This window comes from Mus musculus, chromosome 7 (assembly GCF_000001635.26).
Source record: "Mus musculus strain C57BL/6J chromosome 7, GRCm38.p6 C57BL/6J".
In the NCBI taxonomy this organism is placed as follows: Eukaryota; Metazoa; Chordata; class Mammalia; order Rodentia; family Muridae; genus Mus; species Mus musculus.
Window position 1 is genome coordinate 97,904,457 of NC_000073.6, and position 14,452 is coordinate 97,918,908.

At 42.2% G+C, this 14,452-nt stretch overlaps 1 protein-coding gene across 8 annotated transcripts in view; it reads left to right on the forward strand.

The window, feature by feature from the left end:
• Positions 1–7,925, forward strand: part of Pak1 (p21 (RAC1) activated kinase 1) — a 123,841-nt gene extending 115,916 nt beyond the window's left edge. For all 8 annotated transcript variants that reach the window (NM_001357365.1, NM_001357364.1, XM_006507437.3 and 5 more), the window contains 3 exons: positions 182–378; positions 3,352–3,489; positions 6,640–7,925. In NM_001357365.1, the coding sequence (NP_001344294.1) occupies positions 182–378; positions 3,352–3,489; positions 6,640–6,726 (422 nt within the window). In that variant the 3' untranslated portion in view covers positions 6,727–7,925. The remainder of the gene's footprint in view (positions 1–181; positions 379–3,351; positions 3,490–6,639) is intronic.
• Positions 7,926–14,452: the final 6,527 nt, after the last annotated feature.

Here is a 14,452-nt window from a genome sequence, read left to right on the forward strand (position 1 = left end):
AGATATTGTTCTTAATATTTCTCCTACTGTTCATGGTTGAATGAGCAGTGGACTAGTAGCAGTGAGGTGTGTCCTGCTTTGGTGAGACAGAGATTGCAGACAAAGCCTGCTGCCCATGTGTAAGGACACAGCACTTACTGATGGAGTATCCTAAGTGTGTCTTTCTTCTCCCCCTTTCTAGCTGACTTTGGATTCTGTGCACAGATAACTCCAGAGCAGAGCAAAAGGAGCACCATGGTGGGAACTCCATATTGGATGGCACCTGAAGTTGTGACACGCAAGGCCTATGGACCCAAGGTTGACATCTGGTCCCTGGGCATTATGGCAATTGAAATGATTGAGGGGGAGCCCCCATACCTCAATGAAAACCCTTTGAGAGTAAGTGTTCTCATCTTCTTGCAAAGTATTTGGGCAACTGACTCTAATCCTAGGAAATTGTACTCAGGCTCTTCTCTCTGTATACCCGGGCATAGTTATACATTCTTGTACTCCTAGACTTACAAGACTGGGATAAGAAGATTGCCAGTTTTTGAGACAAACTTGTCTCAAAAGCAAAAATATGGACCTGGTAAGATGACTCAGTGAGTTAAGGCTCTTCCTGCCAAGCCTGATGACTTGAGTTTAATCCAGGGACATACATGGTGAAAAGAGAACCAATTATCACAACCTGCCCTTTGATTCCCATATGAGATATATGGTACACATGTGCCCACACTAAATACATGTGTATACACTAAATAAATAAGTATATATAACATGCATTCAACAGATACTGTTGAATTTAAAATATAAATGAGCCGGGTGTGGTGGCGCATGCCTTTAATCCCAGCACTTGGGAGGCAGAGGCAGGCGGATTTCTGAGTTCGAGGCCAGCCTGGTCTACAAAGTGAGTTCCAGGACAGCCAAGGCTATACAGAGAAACCCTGTCTCGAAAAACCAAACCAAAAAAAAAAAAAAAATTGTTCTGATAATACCAAGTGATTCTAGAGTAGCAGATGGTAACTGCTATGGAGAAAAAAAATGTAGAATAAGAGCAATTGACAGAGTGATAGGGAAGGCTTTATTTAGAGGAACGTTTTCTTTTATTAGTTATTTCAGCAGAAACATGAAGGAGTTAAAGGAGTAAGCCATGAGATTTAGTTTCATGCAAGTGTTTACAGGTATCAAGAATCCCATTTGGTTTTTGCCTGGAAAAATCATCGGAGGCTATTATTTCCCAAAAAGGAGAGAGGAGAAAGTAGACTGGTAGCCAGAGTCAGCAATAAGAAAGGGCCAGCCACTAAGTCTTGTGGGCCAGTGTGAGAACTTGGCTTTTATTTTGCATCATTAGAAAGGATTTTCAGCTAGATAATAAGAGGATCCAGTCTGTACTTGAAATGAATGAATGGTTAGGCTGCTTCTTTAGGAAATAGACAATGAGAGACTAACAGGATAGTTCAGACAAGAGTGGTTGCTTGGGTCAGAATACAGGTGAGAAGTAGACTTGGGAAGAGCTGCCAGGATGCCCTGAATAGTAAAGAAGTGGAATCAGCAGTCACCACGGCACGCAGTGCTGACAAGTTCAGTTGTCCTTTGTTACTTCTCTGTTTGGTCTGCTGTGATGAAAGTACTGGGACCGAGGCAAGTTACAGGAGAAAGGAATGTATGCTTATGTTTCCAAGGGGATAAGAGTTCATGATAATAAGGAAGTGGCAAGTATGTTAGCAGGAACTGGATGCTGAGAGCTTCTATCTTGAAATACATGTGAGCCAGAGAACAAACTGGAAGTAGGGCAAACAAAACCGAGAGCTCTGAAACTCTGCCTCCAGCAAGGCCTTCATGGCCAGTTAGTAGATTGATGGGAACACATGCCTAACTTGAGTAAAACCCATAAGAGCAGAAAAGGAGAAAACTGAGATGGCATTTACAAGTGTTTTCTCCTCTTACATGAGTTTTGTTACGAAGGGTGACAGGGAAATGGAGCAGTCTCTCTCTTTCTTTGTTTTTGTTTTTGTGTTTTGTTTTTCTTCAAAACAGGGTTTCTGTATAGCCCTGGCTGTCCTGGAGCTCTCTCTGTAGACCAGGCTGGCCTCGAACTCAGAAATCCGTCTGCCTCTGCCTCCCAAGTGCTGGGATTAAAGACGTGCACCACCACTGCCCAGCAGTCTCTTGTAGAGTTGAAAAGGGTCAGCTAAAGGCTGTGTGTTAGCTAGTGGAAGGGAATTGGTGGTAATGGGAGAAGAAATAGAGTATACAATAAAGATGCAAGGAAGGCGGTGACTTCGATTGTGGACAAATAGGAATAGGAAGTTACTTTGTTTTTACTTTCTCACTTAGTTCATCTTCCTATCTAGTGCAGGAATTCCCCTGTAAGAATATCTACGCTTAACTACATGCTCAGATCACCCTTGGATAGTTCCAGTTGCTGGAAAGTGCTTCATTGTCTCAAAAGGAAACTTTCTTCTCTAGTTTCGACTTTATTGTCCCAGCTTTGCTCTCTCACTCCACATGTAACACAACCTCCTCTGCCTCAGATATGAAGGTAATCAGTGTGGTGTGGTGGAAATAAAACTGAATTAGAGTCAGCACGTGCACTCAGAACAGTGAATGCAACGGCTGGAGAGCCTTACATGTGAAATGGGAATAACCATTTTGCCCCACCTCTGAGTTACTGTGGTCACTTAAAATGAGTGTAGCTGGGTGTGGTAGTGCACACCTTTAATCCCAGCACTAGAAGTCAGAGGCAGGCAAATCTCCTATGTTCAAGGCCAGCGAGGGCTATACAGAGAAACCCTGTCCTGAAAAACAAAGCAAACAAACAAGAGTGAGAGATGGGGAGAGAGAGCGAGAGCGAGCTTTGTAATTAAAGAGCTTAGTGTTTATGAAGGTTTACTATTACTGTTTTTCTTCTCCCAAGAGCTGCTTCATATTAGAGCAGGGAAGCAGCAGCGAAACCGTTGCTGTCTCGCCAAGCATGGCTTTTTCCTCTTGGGTGGAAGCCTCAGCAGCACATTTCTGCCAACAACTAAACAAAGGGACGTTTACCTTGCCGTGCTAAGTGAAGAATAAACCCTTAGGTTTGTAACACCTCATACGTTTACAAAGTGCTTTCCAAATGCACGCTAAAGACATTTTTGTGGCTATATAAAGCATTATATAGCAAAGAAGTTATATGTTAGGTGCATATATACAGTCATATGACTGTGAATGTCAAGCCTGATTAGGTTAGTATGTTCTCTTCAGGACATCCCCGCTGATCAGAGCTGTGTGTCAGAGCACACAGAAGCTGGCTGTATTTTAGAGAACGTGTCTCGATAGTAACAGAAAGAACCTCAGGGAGAGCACCACGTGACTCTTCATTTGTATTGCTAGGCCTTGTACCTCATTGCTACCAATGGGACGCCAGAGCTTCAGAACCCAGAGAAGTTGTCAGCTATTTTCCGGGACTTCCTGAACCGCTGTCTTGAGATGGATGTGGAGAAGAGAGGCTCAGCTAAAGAGCTGCTGCAGGTAACTGTCCTTCTGCAGGGAGGTGCCTACCCAAACCTTTTCATCTCATTTTTGTCTGCGTTTGCTGATTTTAGGCTTCTTTCCTACCATTTCACTTTGTATTTCTAGCTCCCTGTCACTCTTGGGCTTTGCCAAGTCTGCCCTCTGTTCCTCACCCTATATCCCCCTCCCCCAAGTCCCTGGTCTCCAAGAGGATGTCCCCGTCCCCACCCCACCAGACCTCCCCACTCACTGGGGCCTCAAATCTCTTGAGGGTTAGGTGCATCTTCTCTGACTGAGTCTAGACCCTGCAGTCCTCTGCTGTATATGTGTCTGGGGCCTCATATCACCTGCTGTATGCTTCCTGGTTGGTGGCTCAGTGTGTGAGAGCTCTCTGTGGGTCCAGGTTAATAGATACTGCTGGTCTTCCTATTGGGGGTCGCCCTTCTCAGCTTCTTTCAGTTATTTCCTAATTCAACCACAAGGGTTCTCAGCTTCTGTCCATTGATTGGGCATAAATATCCGAATCTGACTCAGCTGCTTGGTGTGCCTCTTGGAGGGCAGTCATGATAGGCTTCTGTTTGTAAGCACACCATAGCATCAGTAATACTGTAATCAGGCCTTGGAGCCTCCTCTTGAGCTGGATCCCAAATTGGGCCTGTCGCTGGACCTCCTTTCCCTCAGGCTCTTCTCCATTTTTGTCCCTGCTGTTCTTTCAGACAGGAACAATTCTGGGTCAGAATTTTTGACTGTGGGATAGCAACACCATCCCTCCACTTGATGTCCTGTCTTTCTACTGGGAGTAGATTCTACTAGTTCCCTCTTCCCACTGTAGGGCATTTCATCTGAAGTTCCATCCTTTGAGTCCTAAGAGTCTCTCTCACCTCCCAGGTCTCTGGTGCATTCTAGAGGGTACCCCCCACCTCCTACCTCCTGGGATTGCCTGTTTACATTCTTTCTGCTGGCCCTCAGGGCTTTAGTCCTGTCTCCCCCCACCCCCAATACCCGATCATGTTTCCCCTTTTCCCTCCTTGTCCCTTTTTCCACCCAGGTTCCTCCCCTCCCTCTGTGTCGCCCCACCCCCACCCCCTGTGATTGCTTTCTTCTTCTCCCAAGTAGGATTGAGGCATCCTCACTTGGGCCCTTCCCCTTGTTAACCTCCTTGAGTTCGGTGGATTGTATCCTGGTATTCTGTACTTTTTTGGCAAATATCCACTTATTAGTGAGTACATACCATGCATGTCCTTTTGGGTCTGAGTTACTTCACTCAGGATGATATTTTCTCATTCTGTCCATTTGCCTGCAAAACTCATGATGTCCTTCTTAATACTTAATTGCTGAGTAGTATTCCATTGTGAAAATGAACCACATTTTCTGTGTCTCTTCTTCCATTGTGGATCATCTGGGTTGTTTCCAGCTTCTGGCTATCACAAATAAGGCCACTATGAACATGTGCTCCTGTGGCATGGTGGGACATCTTTTGGGTATATGACCAAGAGTGGTATAACTGGGTCTTCAAGTAGATCTATTTCCAATTTTCTGAGGAACCTCCTGATTGATTTCCAGAGTAGTTGTACCAGTTATCCCACCAGCAATGGAGGAGTGTTCCTCTTTCTCAACATCCTCGCCAACATGTGCTGTTATCTGAGTTTTTTATCTTAGCCATTCTGATTGGTGTAAGGTGGAATCTCAGGGTTGTTTTGATTTGCATTTCCCTAATCACTAAGGATTTTGAACATTTCTTTAAGTGTTTCTCGGCCATTCGAGATTCCTCTGTTGTGAATTCTCTGTTTAGCTCTATACCCCATTTTTTGATTGGGTTGTTTGGTTTTTTGGAGATAGCTTCTTGAGTTCTTTATATATTTTGGATATTAGCCCTCTATTGGATGTGGGGTTAATGAAGATTTTTCCCAATCTCCTTAACTTGTCAGTGTTATCTGGTAAACGTTCAAATCCTAGACTTTTCAGAAACTTTAATCATGAAGTTTCATATCTGCTTCTCCTGTGAGAACATATGGATAGAAAGATATAGGAAGAGATATTGGAATTCATATATTTAAGCTTTATCCATGATCATCCATAGTTCTCAGTTCCTCTGTGTATCCTCACTCTGTCCCAATGAAACTTGAATCAACTTTCAGCAAAGAGTGTCTCTGTATATATCTCCATGTGAGTGTCTGTACACATACATAATAATGCTAACTATAGGAATTATAAGAATGATAAAAGAATGAGATGTGTTAAGTAATTACAAACCTCACATTTGCTCAGACAAGGAAATTTAGCTCTGATCTTTATTATCAAATGGAAGAAAGAATCTATATCTTCAAGATAAATGTAAAAAACAAAAATCAAACCCCCAAAACAATCCACCAGTTTAAGTAAGAGACTCTGAGTTACATAAAAAATTATTTCCTATAACATTTTCATATGATATTTTTCTCTTAAATAATTTTTTAAATTGGAAGTATGGCTCAAAGTACATTACAATGTAACATTGTAAAGGACCTTAAAGTCCTTACTGGAATACTTCGCCTTGCTGGAGTCAAAGAGTGAACAAAAGATTCTTAGCCACATATGGTGCATGCTTATAGTTCCAGCTAACAGGTCGAGGGCTGGAGTTTAAGACGAAAGATAGGTGTCTTCTCCAGAAAGAATAGTTACTCTGTTGTTGCCAGAGGTGAATTTTACCCAGGAACAAACAAAACCATGTAAAATGAACTTCTTGTCTTACTTCTTTCACTCAAAATGTCTGTGGATCCATTGTGCTTTCAGTGTGTTAGTTACTGTGCTAATATTCTATATAATGGCATATGACTATGGAACTATTAATTTTTTGAGCTTTTTTTTTTCTTACAGTTAATGACTTACAAATAAAACTTGTATACTTGGTCAATGAGATAACTTACTGGGTATGAGCACCTGCTGCCAAGTCTGACAACTTGAGGACAATTTTCCTGTACCTGTAGTCGTGAAAAGAATTCCTTCTTGCAAATGGACCTACACACACATGCACATCATGGCATGGATGCACCCCCCCCACACACACACAAAAGGATAAATAAACAAGTCAATTCAAGGATGATCTGTCACTGAGGCCCTTACTGTCTGGTAATAGCTGCTATGTAAGAATGGCAAACACTCAACTCATTTGGTTTTTTCTTCTTCTAGCATCAGTTCCTGAAGATTGCCAAGCCCCTCTCTAGCCTGACTCCACTGATTGCTGCAGCAAAAGAGGCAACCAAGAACAATCACTGAAACCACGCTCATCCCAGCCTCATGTGCCAAGCCTTCTATGAAATAAACACTTGTTTCAGGAACTCCGACCCCTCATGTCCTCTTCTCCTTTCCTTGCTTCTCCCATTTCCTGATCTAGTGCTCCCAAGACTTTGATCCTTGGAAACTGTCTAGCACTGAAGAGAATTGCAACTGGACGAGTAATCCAGCAGAGGCCATTTCTAAATAGGAATTCCCTTCCAGTTTGTGGGCATGGAGGGAACTGATGAGCAAGGGTTTACCCGAATAAACCTGTTTCTACGAAACAGAATCTCAGCCATCCCATTCCTTACCCCTCACAATCAGTTCTTAACTATATAAACTTTTGGTTTGATAGCATTATCGATTTGAGATCAGTTGAAATTGCTTTACTTTTTTATTTCTGTGACTAAATTGCCTGAACACCTCATTGTATTTGAAAACCATAACAGCTTTGAAATGCCACGGGGCCTGATAATCTGCCAGGGACAGGAAGAGGCTCTGTTTCCCGAACCATGCCCTTGGTGCAGCTGATCCTGACATGGGAGAACGACCATGTTTTTCTTTGTGTGTGCTTCTAGCAGCTGTTTTGGAGAACCATGACCCAGTAGTGTTCCCTGTGCTATTTCTAGTGAAATGGTCTTAGCTATGTAGCAGCTTTTGATTCCCTGCATCCCCTAGGCTGCTGCTTGCATTCTGTCCTTATTTATAGCATTGAGAGATTTCCTAGAGCACATGCTGAGTAAGAGAAGTGTGAGAAGTCAGAGGGAAAGTGCAGCTACTTTTAGCACATGGCTGGCTTCAGCACCTGTCCGGCTATACTTGTGTGATATTTCAAGATCTCAGCCTCTGTTTCTACCTGGGACTCAGATCTTCTGGTAGCTTAACTATTTCAGTCGAAAGAGAAGGTCTCTAAATCCGAGATGATGTGCTACTAGTAATAAGGGGACCCTGTTTTTAAGTGCATGACCAAGCTCTCTGCAAGTGGACATGCTTACTCTCTGCAAATGGACGCGTATTGCGGGTGTTTGCTACCTCCTGCCCTCCTCATGGTTTTGGTTCTCCTGCTGTGGTAGGATGCTTGGCCAGCATTGTGGCTTGTCATGCCAGCCCCATTGCCTACCTTGTCATGCTCAGAGGTCCTACTGCCTCAGCAGCACAAGTTTCTATTTCCTTCAATAAAAGGAGATGAAAATATTCTACAGGAAGTGTGTCTTTTTTCCCCCTCTCTTTTTTGTTTTTCCCTTTCTCATGAAGTACTACTCATGATTCTTCATAAACTGTTTGAAAGTAAGTTGCAGTTGGATGCCCCTTACCATTATAGATGTCCGTCTGTAGTCTTTTGTTTTTGTCTTAATTAGAGATTTATTGATGTGAAGAGACACCATGACCATGGCACATCTTACAATGGAAAGCATTTAATTGAGGTTGGCTTACATTTCAGAGGTTTAGTCTATTATTGTCATGGCAGGAAACATGGTAGCCTGCAGGCAGACATGGTGCTAGAGAAGGAGCTGAGAGTTCTACATCTTGATCCACAAGCAACAGGAGACTGTCACACTGGCCTGACTTGAGCTTCTTAGACTTCAGAGGCCACTCCTGGTAATACTTCTTCCAACAAAGTCCCACATCCTAATACTACCACTCCCTATGGACAGGTATTTGTGAGTCCTGGGAGCCATTCGTATTGAAACCACACTTTCTAAAAAACATTTTTAGTTTAGATATACATTAAAAGAACTTAGCAAAAACAAAACAAAAAAGTGTGTGTCATTTAAAGATCAATTATAAATACACATGTATTTAGTGCCCATATAAGAAACGGAATACATGTAATAGTCTAGAACAGTCTTCATCTTGCATTTCCCTTACGCCGGCCCCAACTCCCAGTGGTAACCACTGCTACACTAGGCGAAATATGCAGCTATGCTCTCACAATATACAAATACATTCCACAGCAGCTCCTCCTCCCAAGTTGGTTCGTCCCCCTCAAGATTGCTTCTAAGAACGATGTGGTTGTATATAGGGCAGATCAATACTCCAACTTGTTAAGATAAGCACAGATTCAACATTAAGTTGAAAGAGAGAACTCTAAGGATACCAAATGCAACAGCAGCTGTTGTAGGTCTAAAGTCTTGGCATCTGAGATTGCTCTGCTCAGGGGTATCTCCTCAGTGTGCAGTCTAAGTGTCCTGGGCTGCCATTCATGAGGGCCTTGGAGTTCTTTCCCAGGCTCACTGGTGTTAGAATTAATTTCTGACATTGGAGGGTAACCATCTAGAGCAGCGTTCTCAACCTTCCTAATGCTAGGACTCTTGAAAGTTAGTTCCTTCTGTTGTGGTGACCCCAACCATACAATTATTTTTGTTGCTACTTTATAACTAATTTTGCTACTGTTATGAATAGTAATGTAAATATCTGTATTTTCTGATGGTCTTAGGTTGAAAGGGTCCTTTGACCCCCAAAGGAGTCTCTACCAACAGGTTGAGAACTGCTGATCTAGAAGAAACAAGTAGCATAATGGTAGCTGAAATCAATTGTTTCATTTCCGCTCACCCACAATAAGTATGTCCTTGGATAAACTACTTAAATATCTGAACGTCAGCTTCCAGATCTGCAAAGTAGGTATAATAATAATAGTATCTACCTCTAAGTTCCTGAGGGAATAAAATAGTTCATGTGAGGCATTTGGTACAATCCCTGGAACATGGCAAATGCAGACCTATTTTGTAATGCTTGAAGTGACCTGGTTTGTCAGGAAACTTTATGCTAACTCTGACTCTCACTGGCACTAAAATAGGAGCCTTACATAATAATCTATATCTAGGAGTCTAAGTTATACTTTAACATTTCAATCAAAACTACTTTCTAATCATAAAATCAACAATCACTTAAACATTGGTAAAAACTTGTATCTGCTGGTCATGGCAGTGAAAAGGTCTGTAATCTCCATCTTTGGGAGATAGATGCAGAAAAATAACATGGGCTGCACTGTGTTATTTTGTTTCAAAAACTAGACCAAAATAACAAATTGTATATGGTCAAAGGTGCTTGTCCAGACGGTTAAAAAGGCAGAAAAACAAAACTGAGCTTCTCTTCTTGGTAAGTTGCTAAGTGATAAAATACCTAGCAGTATTTCATATCTCTTCTAGACTTGGAGTTCAATTTTTTTTTTTTTTTTTAACTAGGGTTGTGTTAAAAGCAAAGGGAAATGGGGCAGGGCTGGAGAGATGGCTCAGCAATTCTGGGCTCTTGCAGAAGAGCTAACTTTGGTCCCCAGTACCAGGATCTGATTCCCTCTTGGTGTCTATAGGCACCCGCAGACATGGCATACACTCACACAGACATACACATAAAAATAAAAGATTTGGATGTCACTAAGATGCTCAGGAGATAAAGGCATTTATGAAGCCTGCCTATGTGAGTTCGATGCACACACACACACACACACACACACACACACAATAAAAGAAATCCAAGAGTAATACAAGAGGTTTTTTTTTCTTTTAAGAAGGATCACGGAGCTGGGCATGGTGGTGCACGCCTTTAATCCCAGCACTCGGGAGGCAGGGGGATTTCTGAGTTTGAGGCCAGCCTGGTCTACAAATGAGTTCCAGGTCAGTCAGGGCTACACAGAGAAACCCTGTCTCAAAAAACCAAAAGAAAAAAAAAAGAAAAAAAAAAAAGAAGGGTCACTTGTCAGACAGAAACACTATGCATATTTAGCAAATAAAGCACTTAACGAAAGCTTCATCCAAGTTTTGGGCTTGATGCATTGCTGCTGGATAGTTGTTGAGGGTCTGGCACCAAGCCTCAGCATGCTGCCAAGAAAAAGAAATCAGAAGCTGGCACAAGATAGGTGGCATATGTACTCAAAAGTATATCCCTTTCTTCATGTCAGTGCTCTCCTTCTGTTGATTTAGATAGATGCCAACCTTTGACCTTCACTCATTCTTAAGGCCAAGCACTGAGTTAGTGAAACTGCTCTTAGGATAATAAAGTTTATCTGTATTATAATTGGTTTGGAGAACTACTGTACTCAACATCAAACTGCAGAGAACTTAGGGGCTGGCTACAGTTTTTAAATTACCAACATTTATTTGGCTGAGAAATCTCTAAGCTAAGGGGAACCTCTATCACTGCAGATGCTTAAATGTGTGTTGATGCCTGCATGTTTGTGATTATGTCTCCCAAGTGTTTGAAATAGGCCTGATAGTTAACAAAAAACACCAAACACTCGTGTGTGTGTGTGTGTGTGTGTGTGTGTGTGTGTGTGTGTGTGTGTGTGTGTGTGTTTAGCAGAATTTGTCAAAAAAAAAAAATAGTGTTCAGGCTCATACTTAGCATGTGCAAGGCCCCTTGAGTTAAAACTAGTTTCAAATATTGTCAAAATAAGTACACAAATAAAGAACAAAAGATGAAAAAATGATGTAACACTGATCATCAGAAAAGTTTTGGTTTTTTGTTTTTCGAGACAGGGTTTCTCTGTATAGCCCTGGCTGTCCTGGAACTCACTCTGTAGACCAGGCTGGCCTCGAACTCAGAGGTCTGCCTGCCTCTGCCTCCCAAGTGCTGGGATTAAAGGCGTGTGCCACCACGCCCGGCCCAGAAAAGGTTTTTACCTCAAGTTTTCTTATAAAAATTGTTGACCTAAGTTTCTAAAGAAGCTAGAATTTTAAAGAAACTAATGACAGGCTTTCAGTTTTTAATTTTGAAAGAATTAAAACAAACAGACACAGTGTCTCCAAAACCGGTGAGATGGCTCAGTGAGTGGATGTGCTTGAGTCTGTCCCTGACATTCACATGTTGGAAAGAGACAGCCCACTTCCAAAAGTTATCCTCTGACTTCCATGCGTGCAAACAACTCCCTCAAAAAACAAAACAAAACAAAACAGTTTCTTTAACACAATCTTTTTTTTTTTTGTTTTGTTTTCTTTTTGGCTTTTCACAACAGGGTTTCTCTGTGTAGCCCTGGCTGTCCTGGAACTCACTTTGTAGACCAGGCTGGCCTCGAACTCAGAAATCTGCCTGCCTCTGCCTCCCGAGTGCTGGGATTAAAGGCATGCACCACCACGCCTGGCTTTACTTTAATACAATCTTATTGGAGTTTGTCACTCTTACTTTCTGTCTAGGATCAGATAGGGTCCAAGAACTGATTATCTATGGCAAAGCACAGTTGAACTAGAGGAATACTATACCGACAAAACTGTATGCTTTCACAACGTACAAACGTATTCCACAGCAGCTCATTCTCCCAGGTTGGTTCGTCCCCCTCAAGACATTTCTAAGAACGATGTGGTTGTATATAGGTCTAGCCTAAGCACTGAGAGTGCTGAGGCTAGGCAGATCAATACTCCAACTTGTTAAGATAAGCACAACTTTCAGTTGAAAGAAATAACTCTAAGGAGACCAAATGCAACAGAAGCTGTTGTAGGTCTAAAGTCTTGGCATACTGATGGAGTAAAAAGAAACTATAAAATAAATTATCTCCTAATTATCAGTGTGAGCCTGTGGTTTTAAGAAACCTCAATCCCAAGTTAGCTTTCACTACTGATTTCTAACAGCCTCACACAGAAACTTGTTAAATACATGCATTCTTTGAATGAAAGACACAACTTACTGACATGATCAGTTCTTGCATATTCTTTTTAGCCTGTTTTGAATGCTTTAATTTTGTTTGTCTTGCTTGACCACAGATTTGGCTCACATCCAAGACACCAAGAACTACAGCTTACTTCAGTGTCTCCTGATACATGACAGTGGTGGTGGTGGGGGCGGGGGGTGGGGGGCTCTCAACAAGCAATCAGAATGAAAATTTGAAAAAGTCTGCCTATCACAAAAGACTAACCCTTTGACTGCTACCAAATCTCAGAGGGTGCCAGCAGCTTAGGGTTTCAGAATCTAATTGCAAAGAAAGGGTAAATACTTCAAAGCTTGAGCTTCGTTTCTTCATCTACACAATCATCACTCCATGCACTTGACACCATGCAACTGGAAGGCATACTCAAGGGAATTCAGTGTAGTCAGAAAAGATGTGGCCACTGTATGCATTTGAAGGGTTGGTGGGTCTGTAGCCTCCAAGTACTTCTATAAACAACCATTAACTGACTCTTGCCTAGAGCTTCAATTGGCACTGGTAATAAAAAGATGAGCAGATGCATTTGTCTTAGTTATTTTTCTCTGGCCATGAGAACACCTTGGTCAAAGCAATTTAGAGAACGGTTTCAGGGGATGAGTTCACGACCATCATGGCATACATTGGGGGAGGGGTGCAGTCATGGCACTAGAGTAGTAGCTGAGAGCTTACATTTTAAGCCATAGATAGCTACTGGAAATAGATGGGCTTTTGAAACCTCAAAGCCTACCCACAGTGATACAAGTGACTCCAACAAGGCCATGCCTCTTAATCCTTCCCAAACAGTTCTACCTACTGGAACCAATACTCAAACGTATGAGCCTATGAAGGCCATTCTCATTGAAACCACTATAGTGGTCTAGCCAGTAGGAGTTACATTACAAAACTTCAGCAAACAAAATAAGTAATTAACACCAGTGTGGCTAATGCAGTAACAAAAGATTTATTTGGAAGGAGATAGACGTTATTTAGAGTCTGCTGACAAAGGCATAGCAATGAACAAGATTTTCCTAAGCTGAGCCTCATATCAAGACTTACCAAAGAGGCTGAAGAGATGACTCACTGGTTAAGAGCACTGACTGCCCTTTAGAGTACTCAGGTTCAATTCCTAGCACCCACGTGGCAGCCCACAACCATCAGTAACTCCAGTCTCAGGTGATCTGACATCCTCTTCTGGTATACTTCTATACATGCAAGATGTCTATATCTATATCTGTGTCTATGTCTATGTCTAATCTACATCATCTATATTGATATAGATATAAAGAGTTACTGGATAAAAGTTGAGAGCAGGAAAAGAGTTTGGCAGTAGGGACAGCATGAGAGAAGACACATGACAGCATAAGAGATCAGATCAAGGCTTTGTAGATGCCACTGTCCATTGCTGATTGCTGCAATCATGGTTAATCCTACTGTGTCCTTCACAGTGAGCCCTTGGGCTGCACCTGCTTTAAGCTGTTTGCAGACCAAGTTTCAAAGACAGCAGAAAACTTTCATGCTCTGAGCACTGTAGAGGAAGGATTTGGTTATAAAGATTCTTCTTTTCACAGAATTATTCCAAGATTCATGAACCAAGTTGGCAACTTTACACACCACAATGGCACTGGTGGCAGGTCCATTTATGGGGAGAAACTTGAGGATGAGAACTCAATCCTGAAGCATACGGGTCCCGGCATCTTGTCATGGCAAACACTGGGCCAAACACAAATGGTGCCCAGTTTTTTCATCTTAAGTGCAAAGGCTGAGTGACTGGGTGGCAAACATGTGGACTTTGGGAAGGTGGTAGCAGGCATGAACATTATGGAAGCCATGGATCAAGACCAGCAAGATGATCATCAGTGCTTACTGGGGACAACTCTAATTTTTCTGACTTGTGGGCATCTTATCTCTCCCCCCCCCCGATTTCTGTAGCTCAGAAGGCTGCCCCAACTCCGTCTGCTTGCAATACCCTGTAACCTCCTCTGCTCTTACTGAAGGTCTTCAGGCTTCCCCTCCAAGCCTAGCTAGATTGCAGAGTTAAGTTTATGGTTATGAAGAAAAATAAATGAGAAAAAGGGATCAATTTAAAAAGTCTGGTGTTGCTGGGGAATCCAG